Source organism: Cebus imitator, unplaced genomic scaffold (genome assembly GCF_001604975.1).
Source record: "Cebus imitator isolate Cc_AM_T3 unplaced genomic scaffold, Cebus_imitator-1.0 Scaffold77, whole genome shotgun sequence".
NCBI lineage: Eukaryota > Metazoa > Chordata > Mammalia > Primates > Cebidae > Cebus > Cebus imitator.
The window spans coordinates 3,025,058-3,046,358 of record NW_016107392.1 but is presented as its reverse complement, the minus strand read 5'-3'; the positions used below and the strand labels follow the sequence as shown (position 1 = coordinate 3,046,358).

At 37.4% G+C, this 21,301-nt stretch overlaps 1 protein-coding gene across 5 annotated transcripts in view; it reads right to left on the bottom strand.

The window, feature by feature from the left end:
• CHCHD3 (coiled-coil-helix-coiled-coil-helix domain containing 3) overlaps positions 1–21,301 on the bottom strand; it is a 296,049-nt gene that overhangs the window by 86,065 nt on the left and 188,683 nt on the right. For 3 of the 5 annotated variants that reach the window (XM_017532528.2, XM_017532525.2, XM_017532529.2), the window contains one exon: positions 19,033–19,116. In XM_017532528.2, coding sequence (XP_017388017.1) covers positions 19,033–19,116 — 84 coding nt within the window. Of the gene's footprint in view, positions 1–19,032; positions 19,117–20,666; positions 20,682–21,301 lie in introns of all 5 variants that reach the window. The other 2 variants (XM_017532527.2, XM_017532524.2) reach the window with 1 other exon arrangement.

Below are 21,301 nucleotides of genomic sequence, written 5' to 3'. Positions count from 1 at the left end.
TTCTGAAAAGATAGTGAAGAATACGCTACAGCAATAAATAACATGGAGCCAATGCAAGAGATGTAGGTAACGAGTGTCCCACAGGGCCTGCCAGCAGGCTTCTCCCCCCGCTAGATGATAGCGAGGCTTTTTCGGGTCCCTGCTCACGTAGTGTCTAATCGAGGGCCTCCCTATCCAAAACAGCATCTCCCACCCCCACCCACCATACACATACCATCATTTTCCCTCCTCTTACTGAGTCATTTTTCTTCATAGAACCCATCACCACTTGACATGAAATATATCTGTTATCGCCTATTTCACATTAATGAATTGTCAGCTCTACAGAACCAGAGGGATTTTTGTTTGTTTTGCTCTCTGCTATATCCCTAGAACCTAAAATGGAGCTTGCCACATAGTAGGTTCTAAATAAGCATTTACGAAATGAACAGCTAATAGTGCAAAAATAACACTAAAAAACAAAAAGACATTTGGCAAAAGTCCTAAACTGTTAGAAGCAAGGTATGAAATTACATTAAAATATTATTAATGTAATACCTTTTAAAGCTTGAAAAGGTATTACTTTTTAAAGCTTTATAAAAGTCCAAAAAATATTTGAAAGTATTCTAAATTACAGATGAGACTAAGAAATTGGAGAATAGTTATTCCTGAATTCAACAAAACTTACAGAGGTAGGTTTTTGAGGAAATATGGTTTAGAATTTTTATTTCAGTTGCTGATTGCCGATTGAAATCAGCAAACACTTCTCTCTCCTTAAAAAGTCCACAGAAAAAGAAAGTTTCTAACAGAATAATAGAAATACATGAAAGTCAATATTCCAGGTTGGAATATGTGCCATGCACATACAGTATTTTATTGCTATTACTAATTTTAGGGTAAATGAAGGATGAGAGGTATAAGGCAGAGAGATTTATACCAATACCCTGTTTTGCTATGCGGATAAACTTTAAGAGAGAAAACTTTCTCAAAAGAAAGATGATTTTTTCTGGATAATGAGGGGGTTCAGAAAGTACGTTATATAAAATAGGCTATGGGAAACGTCTTAACTGCAGAGTGGGTGTTCACAGTGGCAAGTTAGCAGGTATTTTTACCATATTTTGTACCACAGAGAAAATGAGAAAGAAAAACAATTTAAAACAGTTGTTATGCCTTTATCTTTACATTGTAGCAAATTCAAACAAAAAAGACATTCACTCATAGCTGACAAACTGGGTTTAATCCTTATAATGCCCATAATTTTATACTGTAACCACTGCATACTTCAGTCATGAACATAATACACTTTGACTGAAGGGATTAAAAATACAAATAAGATCCACAAATATAAAAAATAATTTAAGAGACCTAACCAATATTCGTTACTTTTTGCATTTTAGGTAGAAGCAGCAAAGCCAACAGGGAGTTGTGGGAGGAACATAAAAAATGAATTTAAATTACAAGAGAAAAAATTATTAGATTTTTATACAGATAGATCTTTTTGAAAAGTTACTGCTTGATGACTTAAAAACTGGAGTTTTTCGTCATTTAATTTTAATCAAGTTAAAATTTTAACAAGATTAAGCATTCTCTAAACTCAGAATGCTCTCTGAGTAATTCAGTCAGAAAAATTACATTCTCAAAAAAGGTGACACAGCCTTCTGTGAGGGTTTTCTGAGCGGGCCAATAGTATGCTGAGACCTCTAGTTTTATAACGAAAAGGTGATTTTGCTCTTTGGCAAGTACTTTTAATAGACTCTTGCATAAATTGCACAAAATGATGAGATGTGACAGAATTAAGTCTGACCCAGTACATTTTTCTTTCGAAATGAAATTTACAATATTGATATCAACATCCCAATGTCATTTTGCCAAAGCCAAGACCCCAGAATTCTTTTCTGCCTCTCAGGAACAGAATCCAAAGTAAAAGCCTTGTTTTTCAAGGAAATACCTTTTAACCAGGACTATTCATAATCACGAATGTCGTCCCACAAAGCTCAATGGCTATCAGGGAGTAACTGCTACATGACTTACCCCTCCAGCTCCCTGTTCTTGCCACCACAGCCTGGCGACCCATCCTCACCCAAGCTTTTGTGTTTGCTTACTCTTGTTATCCCTTTCATCTTAATGGATAAGATGAAAACTATAACTCAGTCTGTACTTGTATGATGTTTAAAAAGCTGACCCAAAATTCGTAACAAAAAAGGAAATCCTTGCTCTGCCTTGATATCTTATACGAGATACTTCTGATGGAACATTCAAACACAAGACTAAAAATTCCAGGAGACATGCTCACAGCATATTACTAGAGGGCACTTGTGTAGCATTTCCTCCAAAGCTAAGGTCTCCTACAGCCCCGAGGTCCCCATGCCCCAGCTACCTCCTCACATTGCCCTCCCCAAATGCCACAACCACAGCCGCAACCTTTAGAGCCTGGTTTCTTCTTCTCTATGTGCCTGTTTCCCTGGTCTGCAGGAGCTAGACTGCAATATTACGATACCATAGGATTTAATAAACACATCACAGGATTGAATATGCAGAAGTAAAAGCTTAACCAGCTCTGTACTTTTTAAAAAATTTCCCACTTATTAGCTAGGCTGATTCAACTAAATGGATACAGATTCAAACCAGCCTCTGCTCAAAAGATGACAGAAAGACCTAAGTTTATGTTCACTAAATTATCAGACTTCCATCTCTGATACATACAATCTGCCAAATTTGAAGGCATATATATATATATATATATATATATATGCATGCACATAACACACACACACACATGCACACACATTTATATATGAGAGAAATCTGGTCCTCCCACCCTCCATGACGTATTTTGGAGTCAGGATCTCGCTCTGTTGCCCAGGCTGGAGTGTAGTGACATAATGGCTCACTGCAGCCTTGACCTTCTGGGCTCAGCTGATCCACCCACCTCAGTTTCCTGAGTAGCTGGGACCACAGGCTCATACCGCCATATTTGGCTAATTTTTTTTATTTTTTATAGAAACAAGATCTTGCTTTGTTGTTCAGGTTAGTCTCAAACTCCTGGGCTCAGCGAGCCTCCTGCCTCGGGTTTCCAAAGTGCTGGGATTATAGGCATGAGTCAACTTACCTGGCTGAAAAATCCCATTTTATCAAATAAAATAACATACATGAAAGAAATATGAAAAACCTGAAAGATTATATAAGCTTAATTGTAGGTTTTAAGAAATTATTATATCTATATTTTAAAAAGTTTTATAGTTGAGCCAATAATTTTCCATTTCTTCTGGCAAAATTGAATATAACATTTCAATATAACAAAATAATGGCTGGGCACAGGAACTCATGCCTGTAATCCCAGCACTTTTGGGAGGCCAAGGTGGGCAGACTGCTTGAGCCCGGGAGACAGAGGTTGTGATGAACTGAGATCACACCACTGTATTCCAGTCTGGGCAACAGTGCAAGACAAGAAAGAAAGAAAAGAAAGAAAAAGGAAGAAGGAAGGAAGGAAGGAAGGAAGGGAGGGAGGGAGGGAGGGAGGGTATGTACTTCAAATAGAATTCAATCTGTGTTTCCAGATTCAATCCCTCTACTCTATTCTAGGGCTTTCTCCCCACAACAAGCTACCTCAAACAGCTGCATAATTATCAACCTCCTAGAGACTGGTGCTGATAACTGATATTAATCCTAATTTAGTATGTATATATAAATTAACACATACTATTTTATTTAATCTCTACACTCCCAAGGAAGTATGATATGAAAACCACTTTACAGATGAGGAATCTGAGGGTCAAACAGGTTACATGATTTATCTAAGAATAAACAGCCTATTCTGTTTATTAGACCTCCTATTCTGGAGGTCTAATATAGGAATCCACATCCACTTGTCTATATTTGAGAGGGTCACCCCAACACAAATCAATTGTAGGAAACTAAAGAGACAAACACCCACTCACTCGCCTAGAACTTATTGATAAGATAATCATAACTAGGTAAACACTGCCACCATTCCCTTTGCCAACTACATAAAACCAATTTTCAAGCCTCTAGGTTTCTGTTTCCTTGCTTGAAAAAAGTTTAATTTTATACTAGATGAATGCTAAAGTTTCAAGGAGCAGTATACTTCTGTGTGTCTGTAAAACATTCCATTTCATTAACATATTATCCAGGTTGTTGTATCAATATTAGTTTTAATGATAGAGGCTTAAAACATCAGCAGTCTTGTTTTACTGTCTGGCAAGGCTTGAAGCACAGAATTTCATCATAATCACTGCTTCTATTTGGCCATTTCTAGAGTAACGTTCGTTTAAAACTATCTTTTGCATAATTACTCTTAAATAGCTAGAGTAACTGATATTTCCATAAATTTAGTTACTTTATATAACTTGAGCCTCTATTTAGACTAACATATACTTTTGTCTTTCTGACGTTAATCTTTTGGGAAGTGAGTTCAGGGTCAAATCCAAACGATACATAATATAATTTTTTAATGTACCCAACAGCAAAATGGCAGTCTCTGTCTTTAATTACATACTATTGAATTTTAACAAATAGTTCTAGGGATGTCTGCCAAATTTCCACAATTTAGAGCAACTACACCATGAGAGAATAGACAGTTCACAATTTATTATGTGTTATTTTTCTTGAACTACGGAAGTGCTCATTGTCGTTCTAGTTACATTTTCATGTTAATGATAATTAGGATAAATAGATAAGCAGACAAATCCTCTCAACACATGGATAACCCCTTTGCCGTTCTGCTCTCACCTCTATTTTCGCTGCCCACATCATATCACAGATGGTCCATCTAGCCAAGGTGAAAACTACATTACGATTAAGTTCTAGAAATTCTAACATTAAGAGGTAACAAGCAAGGAGGAGTGATGAGATGTGAGAGGTAAACTGTGTCTGCTTCAGTCACTTCATGTGTCACAGGTACCTACTATGCATAATTCCTGCGCACACAGTAGGTGCTCAACATGCCCTCATCATCTACAACTATTCACAAATATTATAAACAAAACGTGGCTATCATAAAGAGGGGTATAAAACATTGTGAAAGTATTTGTCAGTTATACAAAAAAACAAAAATAAAGTTGGGAAAAGAAGTAAAACTAAGAAGATGTCCAACACGAGGCAGAGCAATCTGCAGAGAGAAAGCAAGCATGGAGATTTCCTGGGAAGGTATGCTGAGGCAGGACATGGACAACAATCTGCCATCAAGGAGGGTCAACAGCAGGGCTGGCATGAGGGTAGTTCATTGAGGAGGGCATGCACTGAAATTTATTAATTACTAATGTCAATTTTGAGGCAGAGCCTGGGGAAGTTGAAGGTCAAATAGTTCTAGGATAGGCAAAACATTTCTGACCTGAAATTAGAGAGCTGAAACAAGACCACACTTGGTCTTAGAATCAAGAGTTCTTGTGACTAAACCTAAATTTGCAGGAAGCTGTGCCCAGGATTCCACAGGTACAATCCACATAGCAGGCGAAGCGTGCTGGGCTACTGTGGACACCATGGTTCAAGGGTACTTAAGAGCTACTAGTTGCCGTCACAGAAAGTGGCATCACCTTTACCTGGGCTGATTTTGCTTGGCTTATAACTTCAATTTCTGGTTATATTTCCCCACAATACAGGGCCAGCTGTTTTTCTCTGCATCACCTCAGAGGAGTAAGGCTCAATTCACAGATCCTTTACAATTTCCTTACTTTCAGCAACTCTCCTAACAATTTAGCCTATATAGTATAGCCATACTAATTAGCTGTATCTAATCATGCCCTATAATAAAGCTGGTTCAGCTTCCCTTTACTGTCAAGACTCACTATTAAATAAAACAATGGGTGCTACGATTGTGGAAGAAAGCCAAGTACAAATGTTGCTGAGGGAAACTTAGTTGAGAATCTGTTATTTGACTCTAGCAGTTCTAAACAAAAAATGTCATGCCCACCTCCACCAAAAATCTTTTTAAAGAGGGGGAGGGCCAGACGCAGTGGCTCATGCCTGTAATCTCAGCACTTTGGGAGGCAGAGGCAGGTAGATCACTTAAGGTCAGTTCGACACCAGCCTGGCCAACTTGGTGAAACCCCATCTCTACAAATTAGTCAGTCATGGTGGTGCACACTTGTAATCCCAGCTACTCGGGAGGCTGAGGGGGGAGACTCCTGAACTCGGGAGGTAGAGGTTGCAGTGAGCTGAGATCATGCCACTGCACTCCAGCCTGGGTGACAGAGCAAGATTCTGTCTCGAAAAATAAATAAATAAAAATAAAGAGGGGGAGGATGAGAAGGGAAGTGGAACCACATGATAAACCTGAGACCAAAAGCCTTGTGAAAATTTAATAGTCTAGCACTGGTCGCACAGAATGAGAGGCTGCTGGTGAGGAGAAAGACAGAGGCCTGGGTGCCCCAGCTAGGAATCCCAGGTTAAGTTACTCAATGTCTTTGAGCCTCAACAAATAAATTGGCTGCATGGGGAAGAGAGAAATACCTTCCCCTAATGGTTTGTTCTAGGGATAGAATACTGTATTATGTTAACTTGTTTCAAGCACTGCCTAGCTTATAATAATCCCTCAATAGATGGTGAATTTTATTTTATTTATTTATTTTTTTTTGAGATGGAGTCTCGCTCTGTCATCCAGGCTGGAGCGCAGTGGTGGGATCTCAGCTCACTGCAACCTCTGCCTCCTGGGTTCAAGCGATTCTCCTGCCTCAGCCTCCCAAATAGCTGGGACTACAGGCATGTGCTGATGGTGGATGTTTTAATGATGACATTGATGGTATTGACACTGATATTAATATTTCTTTGCAGCCGGGTGCAGCGACTCACACCTGTAATCCTAGCACTCTGGGAGGCTGAGGCGGGCAGATCACAAAGTCAGGAGATTGAGACCATCCTGGCTAACATGGTGAAGCCCCGTCTCTACTAAAAATACAAAAAATTAGCCAGGCATGGTGATACGCACCTGTAGTCCCAGCTACTTGAGAGGCTGAAGCAGGAGAATTGCTTGAGCCTAGGAGGTGGAGGTTGTAGTGAGCCAAGATCATGCCATTGCACTCCAGCCTGGGCAACAGAGCAAGACTCCATCTCAAAAAAACAAAAAAAAAAATTCTTTGCCAACTATCTTGGAACAAGGATGTACACAATGCACAGTGCGCAGGGGCACTCTGTCACTCAAACCAGGTTTTGGGATAATATATGAAGTTGGGCATTCTATTTAGGATAAGGATTATGGATAAAATTGATATCATTGTTCACTCTCTCCCCAGTCATGTAAAACAAATGAATAAGAACATCACTTAGACAATAATTTGATTTATTCAAAAGTTTGCTTGAGAAGTAGTAATTACACTGATGTTTAATGTTACATACGATATATTGGTACACTCATAGTAGAAGTTAGCATGACTGGAGCAAAAGGACCCTCACCTAAATCTCAGAAAACCTGCAGAATAAGGTCTAACTTGAGACAAGCTGCCCACTAAGCAACCTGGAAGATGCATCTTTAAGTTACATGGCCCTTTTTGACTTGCTGAAAATGCCTTCATTCATTCATTCGACAATTAACAAGCACTTGCTAAGTGCCAAGCACTGCTCTAGGTACTAGGGATACAGCCAGAACAGACAAGGCCCCTGCTCTTATATAGCTTATGCAAACATTACAAGTCACAAGGGGACAGTGTGGTGACCCTGCCATTCTCTCTGAACTCCAGTTCTAAATGTTTTCTTAAGAAAAATTAAATTACAGAGCATGTGATTACTGACCATCATCAAACTTATTCTCCTGATACAAAGGTGCACTTTCTAACCTATGTAAGCAAACTTTACTGCTTCCTCATAAAATAATAACAAGTCCTATAAATTATTTCTAGAGGGTCAGAGAAATCTTGAGGCTCTAACGGAACAGAAGATGTTGATATCTCTTTCACTTGCTCCTCCAGCACCATATCTTGGCAACACTTGCGGGAAGATTTGTAAAGACCCACAGGGATAATTTATCCAAGTTAATTACCTTCCTACTTCATTTCATAAAAGGGAAGAACATTCTGGTTCAGACCTTCCATTGGTGGCATTCTGCTGAAACCTGTGCCTGGTTCTTTGGGTAAGGATGTACAACTCTTGAGTTAATGGGCATGATGCTGAATCTTGACATAGGGAGGTCTAGGAGAAACCTCACTACCCATTGCTCCCAATTCTGAGGAGATTAGAACAATGCAAGCTTGAATCAATGGACACCTAAAGACAAAATTGAGATGCCTACTATGGGCTACAGTTTTCTCAAAGACTCTTGGAGAGGGTAAGGATTAGGAAGAGAATTCAGAGTGAGAAAGAACACCCCACCCCAGAGCACCGTTCGGACCCTGAGATAGGCTCTTCTCATCTACCTATGCTTTTGGAACATGGAGCGAAGGGCGGAAATCCCAGGGTGCTTTCAGGTCCTCAGAAGCCCTCAGATTAGGAATTCCATCAGTGAAATTCTATGGCTAATCTACCTTTACATCCTAGGATGCAAGCTATGAAGGACTAAAAAAATGTAGGTACTGGCATTATTCGGGGCACAGAAATCTCAGGTGATATACTGGGATAAATTCACAGATGTATTTCAGAAGAAAGATTCCATGGTTTGGGTATAATGCTGAAACACACCATGTAACATCCTCATCCTGGAGGCTCTAAGTGTCCATAACTTCTGAGAAGGCCTGTAGAAAAGAAATCCGTTCAGCTTAGTGAAACCTGACATTCCTCAAAATTATTTGGCCATGGAACCCAACCCATTCCTGGACAAACACATTAATTTTAAAACATTTATCCAAGGTTTATTATGTGCTAGGCACTATCAAAGTGATCAGAAGGGAATGAGTTCTGGTCTTCAAAGGAACTTACCTGTTTAATGTTTATTTTCAGAGAGAACTACTTGAGGCAACCAATGTATCGGGGTCTTTATCTAAGAATTCAACCTGATGGATCTCTCCAACCTACCAACTTTCCCTCTAAATCCCATGATCTTTAGACCTTGAAGGGACAAAGGTAGTAAAAAGGTAGTATTCTTCAAAAAATACAGTCTCCATGGGTCCATTGCACCACTGTGTCAACTGAAAGCTCCGTGCCAGACTCCAATGGGCTTTTGTGCCGTTTGTATTCATCATTATATCTTTGAATAGAGCCTGGCTCACTGTCCAAGAGATTAATAAATGTGTTTTTGAATGAGTGGTGAATGCCAAGGTCTCCCTCTGGCCCCCAAAATTCTGATAAGAATGACCAAAGTTAAAATCCTACCTTAGTCTACATGGACAAATTGGATTTGGGTTTCCTTCATTAAATGCTGACCTTACTGTGCAAACCTGCTTTATATGCCAAATTCAGATGTGGGTACTTCTTATTTGATGATGTTATGAGCTAATATTATTTGCAAACGTTTTAATGACCAAATATATCTTTTAAACTGAAGCTAATGTGTTCAAACGTAATGCCTTACAGAGGCACAGCTGTCTCATGGTCTGAACATAAATCTGTGATTGAAGAGCACTTTCTAACACAAGCCTTGCAATTTCCTTTAAAAATTTTAATATTCATGTATTTTAATTTTTCAGTCAGTAAAATAAGGAAATACGCATTGGCTGGTCTGCCTACATGAAGTACATTTGAAATTTATAAATAAATAAGATGTCAAGAAGCAAAACAATCACTAACTTTGAAATTGGATGTGAAGAAAATTCAAAGGATTTAGCCAATTTCAATCTTATACACAGGAAACATAATGATTTCCTGGTTGTAATATTCTTAACAATAGCAAGAAAGGATCTCAAAGAAAGTAAAGTGAGTAAATAATTGTTTTTCAAATAAAACAGCCTGCTGAGCCTTCCCAAAATGTACAGAATCTTTAAAAGTGGAATTAATTTTTCCCTGGACTCCACAATGCTTTATTTCTTACCTTGTCTTTACACATTCAAGTGGCATATCATTTTTTAAAACCATCAAGGTAAACAGAATCTAATTATTGTATTGTGTAGTCTTTCAAAAGGTAAAGGAAATGTGAAGAGTTGAGAAAGTATGCAACCCATATTGTTGGCATCTCAGCACTTATGATCATTAGAGGCACTCACAAAAAAGCAATACTGGGCTTTAAAGCTGAACTGTATATTATCTCTTTCTCAGAGCCCTGGGGCTATCACTGCAAAGCACAGTAGTCCATTCTAAGCTCTGAATAAAGAAAAGGAAGAGATCATTAAATTATAATTTCCATGCACAATTGGTACAAGTATTTCCTACCAACAGGATTAATATGAAAGCAAGATCCCAGAATAAAGCTGCTCAGCAGAGAGGATGGCAATTTAGTGTCTTGTAAATTTGATTTCACTGAAAGCCCTGACACATCATAATAGTGAAATCCTATTTACTGTAGCAAGCAGGATGGATAATGCTATTTAATACCGCTGTACTGTGTGCCATCAACTCACAGCTTTGTACTCCGTGTTCTCATCTTACCTTAAGGTTAATACTTCTTGACAGCCTACATGGTAAATAGAGCCCCAAACTAAGTGCTGATCCCATGATTTGCAAATCTTTCCCCCTAAAGTTAGACATAGAAAAACCGACTCCAGTTAAGGGGATCATTTTACCTGGATGCACTTTTAACAGCTCACCCTAGGAAAAAAAAAAAGTCTCATATCCTTAAAGCCAGATTTAAAAAGCAATTCAAGGTTACCTAAACCACATTTCCCATTCGAAATTTCAGAGAGGTTAACAGAAAAGCCAATGTATTTCGAGGATTTGTTGAATAATGAATCAAGGATAAGACCCCCATATCTACTATACTATATTGATTTTTTTGCCCCCAAGAACAAACTAGGAGAAGAAAAAACATCTTGCTTGCTACTTTTGGAATATCTGCAATAATAAACTACCTTTAGAAAAGCAGGTAAAGAGGGTAAAATGGTTCCATCTTTGCACCTAAGTTATAGATGTGTCAATTATGTTAGCAAAAGCTATGGTGATATTGGGCCTTATTAATTTTTCTACCTATTAACATCTAAGGGCATTTACTTAAACTACCATTACTCGTTAATGATTAAAAAAAATTGAGAGTAACTCAATGTACACAATCCAAGCAACTTTACTAAAACTTCTGTTGCTTAAGACATTATAATTAAAAGGGATATTGGCTTCTATTAGCTTCAACATCCAAACCTGTGGACTACAAAACCTCATCTCTGTTTCTGCAACTCTCGGTAACTACAGAAACCACAGGGAATCTGCCCTGATCTCCACAGGAATGAGGAAGCCAGTACAAAATTTCCCAGTGTCAAAGGAACAGTATCTCTCTCTAGGTTGACAAGTACAAACTAGTATAACCTACGCAGGTGCATCTACAAGGAAGTTACATTTTTAACTATCGTGTTAAATTTACTCTGTCACATTGCACAGCCAAAATGAGTTATGCACATGACCTAACTAAAATCACTGGTAACTATTTAGAAAGCAAGTTGTTTTATGTGTGCGTGTGTGGTGGGGGGGCCGGTGGGGAGGAATAGCAAATGGTTTCTTAAACCCACAAACCAAGTTTCTTATCTCTCCATCTTCAAAAAAGGATTGTTTATATTTTAGTATCTCAGATGTCAGTAATTGTGAATCCATCCTGTATTAATCCCTTGAAAAGGCTGATCCAGCTTCACTCACTGAAAGGTTACAATGACAGACTTCATCTGGTAGTAAAAATAGGTAACAATTTCTTCCCATAAGAAGCACACTGGGATGACAATCACCTGTTCTGTTGTCATTCCTCGTTATTATCATTGTTGACATTATTTTTCCCCAAGCTTCACACAGAGGAGCACAGAAGCAAAGGTACTAATTGACAAAGAAGAAGTCACGCAATCAAAAGCCAATTAATCATAAAGATGAGCCCAACACTTTATGATGCAATAAAAGACATGTCATCTGCCATAAGTGAGAGACTTTTAAACATTGCTCATTTGATGTAAGCGTGACCTTAGAATTTAATTAGCAACTCTCTCCACAGGTGACAAACTAGTAATAGTTTTTCACTTTTCTTCTTAGTGGCAATTTATTTTTCACCATTCTCTTTGAATTATTCTCTTTTGCCCAGCTTATACAATTCTCTCCCCCTCTTAATTCTACGGGATTTCCTGCAGTGTGTATGCAAATTGCTGCTGAAATCCGGAGGTGTCTGAAAACTGAAAGCAATCCATGCCACACTGGCATTTATTATTCACCAGGTAAGGGATTCAGAGGTGTCTGAGACAAAGTTTCTGTCTTCGTGGGACTTCTACCAGATGACTGGGAAGGCAGTCATGAACAAGTTAACAAATAATGAGTAAACTAGTTACAGATCTGGAAGAGTGCTTTCAAAGAAATAAATAAGTTGATATGACAGTTATGGATAGGGTTCAGAAGTCTAGTTTCCAAAAGTCATTAGGAAAGTTTAAAAACTTGTAAGGCAGTCAGAGACAGCTATTCAAAGGTGGAAAAGAGTATCCCAGGGAGCAACAAAGGCAAAGACCCCGAAGTGGGAAAGAATTCTGAAGGATGGTATACACTTAGCAGATACTCAATATAGTCAGCATATGACAAATAATAGGTAATAGATTTATAAACAAGGAGGCATCTATTATACGCCATGGAAAACCAGCCTAATAAGTCTTCCATTTTTTATATACAGCACATAGAACAGTATTTTAAGTGGCCACTCTTACAAATATATCTTCATATTTAAGAATGCAAATAAATTATAAACGCAGTGAAGAGAGGTATAGGGAGGAGTTGTCAAACAACAAGTGCATGCCGCACCACTGGGTTACTCAATATTGTATTACAATACCTAAGCTTTCTGATCTCCCTCAGCTCCTCAAGCCACCAGGCCTTTTACACCTCCCTTCATGCATTCAAAATCTATCATTCTTAGGAAAACCAAGAGCAAAGTGGATTCCACAGAGCAAATCAATTCAAATTCATAATTGAGAAGTTATACATGCAAGACACATTATCAAAGAGCTCGAGTCTTCAACATGTCCTGGGGAGACAAGGCCCTTCCTCCTGGAAGACCCCTGGGAGACCGCGGGTTCCACCCTCCATGACACGATAACCACGGTCGTTCCCCTCGCTTCCCTCCCACAGGATCGACAAACTCCTGGAAAATACACATTTTCCTGAAGAACACACAATGATCCGGAATCTGATGAAAGACTATCAAACACTTTATCAAAAGTAAAACAAAGTTTGCTTTCTTTCCAGAAGATGGAAAGAGATGAAAATATGAAAAGCAATATTATCAAAGAACGAGTGAGTGAATGAAGACCTCAAAGATAAATTTTTAAACTGCGTGAATGACTACAAATTTCTTACTTCAATATGAAAGAAGCACAACTAGATATTAAAATAACTCCTAGGGGTGATTACAACTAGGTGATACAAGCTTATTCATTCCCTTTTGGTCATATTTTCCCAGGAAATGCCAAATTCCGGGGAGAAAATTATACGTTTTTGAATACTTAACTCTTTTAGGTTATGAGGTAGCATTAATGAAATTACAATGTCAGGACCTAAAAAGTTGTATTGGAAGCTAGAAAGAGCTAACTTACAACCCAAAGAACTAAACAGAAAGAACATCTTCAAGTTAGTATTACATAGCAGCTAAATGATCAAGTATGGAACCTGGCTCAAAGCCAGGTCTATCATATTTTGACTGTATGTTCTTGGGTGAATTACTTTAAAGCCTTCATCTAAACAATAGGGTGCACAGCCACACAGGTTGCTGGTGTATAAAGTGAGACAATCCCTGCAAAGTACCTATCACAATGTAAATGCTCAATACATGTTATCATTAGCTACTGTTAATGATGATGCTATAAACAATAACAAAGTGTTCAAAGTTAAACTTGACATTCACAGCATAGAATCAAATGATGAATTTAAATGGTTTGTGAAAAAGATGTTAAACATTTGTGTGTACTTTAAAACTACACGAATTGCATAAATATAACTTCATAGTATAAGCTTAGAAAATCTAGGATTCATTTAACATGCTACTTGCATATGTAAGTTACAGAAACTCAAAAGCAAAAGAAAAAAACCAAAAATACGGAAATAAGGAAATGAGCTCTGTGTCCTCAGGAGTTTACAAGATAAAAGGACATAACTAATCACAAGTATTATAAACAAAACGTGGCTATCATAAAGAGGTATAAAGCATTATGGATGTATTTGTCAATTATACAACAAACAAAAATAAAGTTGGGGAAAAAATTAAAAATAAAGTTTGGAAAACAAAAAAACGGAATTTCCTGGGAGACTTGGAGACTACTTCTTAGAAACACTTAAGAATCTTCTCTTTGAAAGCTGCTGTCAGCTTCCTCCAGCTTCCTCCCATCAAATCACCAACCAGGAATTAATACTATCCATGTCTCTTACATCAATAAGTAGGAATTAAAAATCTGTTAAGTATTTTTCAATTAGGCAAAACATCTAAATGTGATATCTCTAATGTTCACAGAGATGCCATTGATAACTCAGCAACATTTGACTATAAAATAAGGACTTAAAAAATCTTTTCAAATGGCTTTGAATAAATGAGACTTTTTAGAACCAGTTTTCAAAAGCAGTGACACTTGTCTCAACTAAAGTGTCGCTGCTTTTGAAAACTGGTTCTAAAAAGGGTGAAATCAGTGTCCAGTTAAATTACACTTATTACTTCTAATGAGTTAGTGAAAGAAGAAAATTATCTGAGACTCCTCGGTGGAGTGGCCAATATAAAAATACCTGGGTAGAGAGAGTTCCATTCACACATGGGAATTATCTAATTAATAAGGAGTTTATTGACATAGATCCAAGAAGCAAACCAAGCTGTATTACAGAAACTGAAGGCACTTCACATTGAGTGGACTTTGATTCATACTTTCAAAAGAAATCTGCATCAAGCCAATATAAATGAATAGTTCAAGTCATCAAAAATTGATAATGTATACAATTGCTGTGTTGGTTAATCTAGCTAATGGACAGATGGTAAGGTTGTCTCGGGAATCTCCCTCAGAATGATTCCATAAAAGACTCGTTGATGTCACACCCCTCTCCATTAATGATACACCACCTGGTATCTACTTTATAGTTTCATCATTTCATTTGGTTAAAAGAGGAAAGATATGTGCATATGTCCACTTTTAAACCACAGGCAAACTGGATTTTCTAGTGAGTTAGATGATCTGCAAGTTATATTAATATTATAATCATTTCTTACAATATGAATTATTGGATTCAGCATTTTTACACTAATACCAAAGTGTGCGCGGAATTCCTAACAGAAATAGACACTGTAATTTTCACCGCTGTCACAATACAAAAGAAAATCCCTTTACAATCTTTTGCATTATGCCTACAAAATGCTCCATCATTAGAGACCTAAATGTCTCTCACACATTCCTGGAAGAAATCCAAATGGACAAAATTCAACTCGGGTACTTTGAGAATGACAATAACAAACAAAAACAAGACTGTATAGAAACGGGCAAAAGACACAAGGCAGTTGAATAATAGTAATTTTATGATTATCATTATCTTATACGTAATGGAAAGTAAGCAGATAGTCTTTCACGGCAACAGCTGATATTTGTTAAGCTCTTTCCAGTTTTCAAGAGGTTTTTACATATTCACCTGATCTACCCTCAGTCACCATAAAGATGAGCAAGGAACATTTTACAGATAAGAACCAGACACCACAAGAGATTAGGTGAACTGCCAAACAGCTAGATGGCAAAAGCATGCCTTCTGACTCCTCGTTAACATTCTTTCTCCCACATAGTACTTAATGCGGCATGATTGAGTATTAACTAATAGCAGTGTATACATTTCACCTTAGCATTTTAAGCTCACTTGTGCTTCTCAGACTTCAGTTTCAACTACAGGGTAACTACTTTCCAGCCTGATCTTCAAAAAGGAAAACAATATATTCTGCCTATATAAGACACGACTCACAATAATTTGATCTTATCATTTTGTGTCTATCTAATCTTCTACCACTTGTTCTACTTGATGCCAAAAAGCCTAACAGTGAATTAGTCTATGAGAAATGGGAGAATATTTTTCAGTGCCTTTTCTTGAACCTGACAACAATTAAAGGCAAGTTTATAAGATACCTAACACAGTAAAACCTGATGGCAAAGAAAATTGTCACTGGGTGGGGAAAAGCAGGTGCCAGGTACATCATCTCAAAAATTTTCACTTTCATTCATTTATTCAGCTAACATTTACGAACTCTGATATGGTTTGGCTCTGTGTCCCTACCCAGATCTCATCTAGAATTGTAATACCCACATGTTGAGGGAGGGACCTGGTAGGAGGTAATTGGATTATGTGTCGCCCAGTGTCCCCCAGGCTGTTCTTGTGATAGAGAGTTCTCAGATCTGATGGTTTAAAAGTAGCAGTTTCCCCTGCATGCCCTCTCTCTGTCCTGACACTTTGTGAAAAAGGTGCCACCTTCCGCCAGGATTGTAAGTTTCCTGAGGCCTCCCCAGCCATGAAGAACTGTGAGTCAACTAAAGGTCTTCATTTCATAAATTATCCAGTCTCAGGTAGTTCATCACAGCAGTGTGAAAACAAATACAAACTCTAACCCATGTACAATCTCTAAGTATAGAAGTAAAACAATTAGTGGGTGAGTGGTTACTCTGTGCTACACACTATTACAGGTGCTTTATGAGTATTAGCTCATTTAACAAATTAGTGAGGTAAGTACTATTATATCACCACTTAACAACTGAAACAACTGAGAAGTAAAGTAAGATGTTCCACATTACACCATAGGGAAATGCCAGGTCAGAAATTTGAATCCAAGGCATCTGACATCAGAGCCTTGTGCTCTAAATCAGAGTTCTGCACACTACCACAAGGGAGCCAAATCAGGCCCATTACTTGGTTTTGGTTTTTCAATTTTAAATGGCTGAAAAAAAATTAAAGCAAAATTTTGTGATGCATGAAAATCATATGAACTTCATACTTCAGTGTCCTGCAATTAGAACAGAGCCATACTCATTCATTTAAAATTGGCTTTCTCTGATTCCACATTACAAAGTCAGTTGGGTAGCTGCAGAGAAACCAAACGTGGCATGCAAAGCCTAAAATATTTACTATCTGGCCTTTTACATTAAAAATTGCTGTCATTCTCTAAACCATTCCACTTTATGCCTATTCAACATCTCTACTTCAATGTCTTAAGTGTCCTAAGCTTAACATATCCATAATCAATCTTCTGATTTCCTCTACCACCAACACCCCAATCCATATCTTAAGAATCTTCCCCTGTGGAAAAAGCCTTCTAGTTATGAAAGCCATAAACCTAAAGGTTCTTGGAGTCTTTGCTTTCTTCACTCATGTTCAAAGTCATCAGCAAATCTGGTCAACTCTACCTTTAAAATACCGAACCACATTTCATTACTTCCCCTGCCAGCACTCAGACCCACACCATTGCCATCGCTTTTCCGAATTACTCCCATAATTTCTTACTAATTCTGTTGCTTCAACTCTTGCCCAAGACAGCAGCCAGGGGGATGCTCCTGAACCCTCCAGCCTTCCCAAACATGCCAAGTTCATGCCTGCTTCACGGTTTTGGCAGTGGCGTGCTTCCCTATTACCATAGGCCTCTCTTCCCAAATGTCATCATCTCAACAGAGAGACCTTCCCTTTCTACCCAGCTCCATGACTAAACTCCAGTCCTGGGACTCGCTTTTTCCATTTCATTCCTCCTGAAATTACCATAATCTGCCATACACTAGGTATACTGGTTTTAAATTGAACTTAAGCTCCATGAAGACAGATGTTTACCTCATTTTCTTCACCAGCACACAGCTGCTGGCACAAGGCCAGGGCCAAACATATATTAGGTGCTTAGGTAGATATCTGCTGAATGAATAGGAGAATGCTCCCTATATTCAAGAAGTATTCAGCTCAGTAACACGTGGAGACAGCAAACACATTTAACATCTAAATAACTGTACTGAGTGAGGATTAATAGTTTATTTCTCTTTTTTTTCTATTTTCTTATCAAATAACATATTTTCAACAAATAAAATTGTGAGGGTTTCACTCAAAAAAAAAAAAAAGAGAGCTCACTCTGCAACCTCATGGTCTATGTATGAAATTAATTTAGATAACCAATCTACTTTATTGCAGACGGCACCGATAAGTGCTCAAACTCCCGTTCTTAAACTCATTGCCTTCTTTTGCCCATCTTTGTCAAATTCTAGACCCATGCTGACTGACACCCTATCTCTTTTCCTTCTCCTAACTCATCTTTAACTTCTACTATTCAGCTCCTGTCCACCTCTCCTGAAGGAGACATTCATTTCTTAACTACAAATGCAGTGAAACTGAGTTTTCAGAAAGAAAACATATCCTGCCAAGTGAAGCGGCTTATGCCTGTAATCCCACCACTTTGGGAGGCTGAGGTGGGCAGATCACTTGAGGCTAGGAGTTTGAGACCAGCCTGGCCAACATGGTGAAACTCTATCTTTAAGAAAAATACAAAAATTAGCCAGGCATTGTGGTACATACCTGTAATCCCAGCTACTCAGGAGGCTAAGGCATGAGAATCGCTTGAACCTGGTAGGTGGAAGTTGCAGTGAGCCAAGATCGCACCACTGCACTCCAGTCTGGGTGACAGAATGAGATTCTTTCTCAAAAAGGAAAAAAAAAAAGATAAGAAGACATATCATTTAAAACACTACCATTTTTAAGAGCGCACTAAAGTTTAGTCAGTGTTTGGGGGAGTTAAGAGTAGCAGTGTACTGTCTGACCTGGAGGCAATGTAGATTCTAAACACATAAGGAGAAGTATCTGGTGGAGTTCCCAAGTGACAAAATACATCAATGAACAAACAATGCAACCATTCCAAAGTGCCCAAAGAAAAAATGACATTCCTAGATTGGACAAACTATCTGCTCTGCCTCTTCACTTCCTGTCCACTTGACAACTAGGAAAAGCAGCTGAAGTTCTAATTTATTAATTTTTAAATAAATATACAAGAAAGCGGCAGATGTGGATAGAATCAATGACGAAAAATAGTCATACCCTCTCCTCCAGTCTAGCCAGCTGTTCTTTGTAGAATGCATCCTGCTTCTTGAGCACTCGGTCTTTCTCTTCCAGCTGCCTAGCCTAAAAAAAGAAATGAGGAATATACTATATCAAGAAAAAGCAGTAACAGCAAAGCAAAAGTCAAGAATAAATTGCATTAGAAATAAGAATACAAATCTGAAGATTTTTGTAATCTATTAAGTCTCTACCATAGAAAAACATTAAGATGATGATTGCTGTATTTAAATGTAAAGAAAAAGTCTACACTGCATTGTTTCTCACTATAACAGCTGTGTCCTACTTTGTCCAAATGCATTTGGAAACATCAGAATACAGCATATAACAGACTCTTATTTAACTTCCCTACAAAGAGTAATTTCAAGGATTAACATTTTGTACAACAAAACTTTAATTTTATCCTGGGCATAAGATACATGGTTCTTAACCTTTTTGAATTAAAAAAAATAATGCCTAAATAACATTTTGTACACAAATCTTGTGTTTAAGAACCTTTAATTACCTAGTGAAACTTGCAAATCAATACATATATTGTTCTATTTTCCTTTTTGCAAAGAATTAGCTGTTATGGAAGAGCGGAAACAAAAACTACTATAATTGTTTATTTCAATAATTCAAAATAATCATAATAAATAACAATAATTAAAAGTAATTTTAAAAGCTTTAGCTATTCCACTTTCAATTTACAAAACTTTTAAAAATAAAATTAAAACAAGTGAAAAAAAAAATTTTTTTTTGAGACAGAGTCTTGCTCTGTTGCCCAGGCTGGCGTGCAGTGGCATGATCTCTGCTCATTGTAACCTCCACCTCCCAGATTCAAGTGATTCTTCTGCCTCAGCCTCCCAAGTAGCTGGGACTATAGGCACGTGCACCCACACTTGGGTAATTTTTGTATTTTTAGTAGAGACAGAGTTTCACCATCTTGACCAAGTTGGTCTCGAACTCCTGACCTCTTGATCCACCCGCCTCAGCCTCCCTAAGCACTGGGATTACAGGCCTGAGCCACCACACCCAGCCAAAAGTGCATTTCTTAAACTAATGTTGGTATCTTGAATATTATGTTTAATTGGCTTTTGTCTTTGAGAAAAGGGACTTTCCTATATCACTCTAGTTAGATTTTGTTTTCAACATACTTTTTGCTCAATGAAGGCTGAATATATGTCTGACTACAACTTATAAGTATATATATGTATATATATATATGTATATGCCTACATGTATTATGCATATGCCTATGTATATATGTATGTATACATCTTTTAATATATATTAACAAAGTACATATATCACTTTTAATATATATAAAGTGTGTGTGTATACATACATGTATATACATATGTGTGTATGTGTGTATATGTGTGTGTGTGTGTGTGTGTGTGTGTGTGTATATATATATATATATCTCTTTTTTAAAATTGTATGTATCCAAGCATCCATTAACAATATACATTTAGGCAGTCCCATCCTTGTGTTATTTCACCAAAACTCTTTTGCATAAGTGATTAAGCATTGCTTGTCTAAGATATCAAGGTGCCTGTCTATTCAACTATCTGCTTAGTTTAGGTGAACTACAAACTACTTGCACATTTACAGGTTATTACTTTGCTACTTACTTTGTCTTCAATATCCTGCAGCATGTTAAAAATAAACAGTTATTTAACAACATGAGTACTGTTTCTTCCTAATTTCACACAAAAAAGCTGATGGATAATATTTAAAATGCAAGCCAAAGAAGGTAATGAGGAAGAAAATAAAAAGAAAATGCTTAACTTGGGACACATTTAAATGTCACTATGCTGTTGCAGTTTGAATAGAACATTTCAATATAAAGTACATGCTGCTTGAAAGCATATGAATAAATTTTAAAAATACAATGTTAAGATTAGATTAAAATACATCCAGATACAAGTATATAATCTATAGCTCCTTGGTATAACACAGTAAAAATTTTATTAGACTGTTAGGAATATGAAACAAAAAGTAAATGAATTTCAAAGTTAATATACATGACTATATGCTCTAAAGAGAAAAGACCTCTCTAAATTCAACATAAAAACCCAAAATATAAAGAAAATGGAAAAGAATGGGGCCATAAGAAACTCCATAAAACAAAAGCATTAAAAAATCAAAAGAATAGGCAAGTAACAAAAAGAAGAAAAGAAATTCCAACATGTAACTGAGAGTTCATCTTACTAACATACAGAGAATTGAAAAAATAAGCCTCATCCCTCACGCCTCACCCCACCAA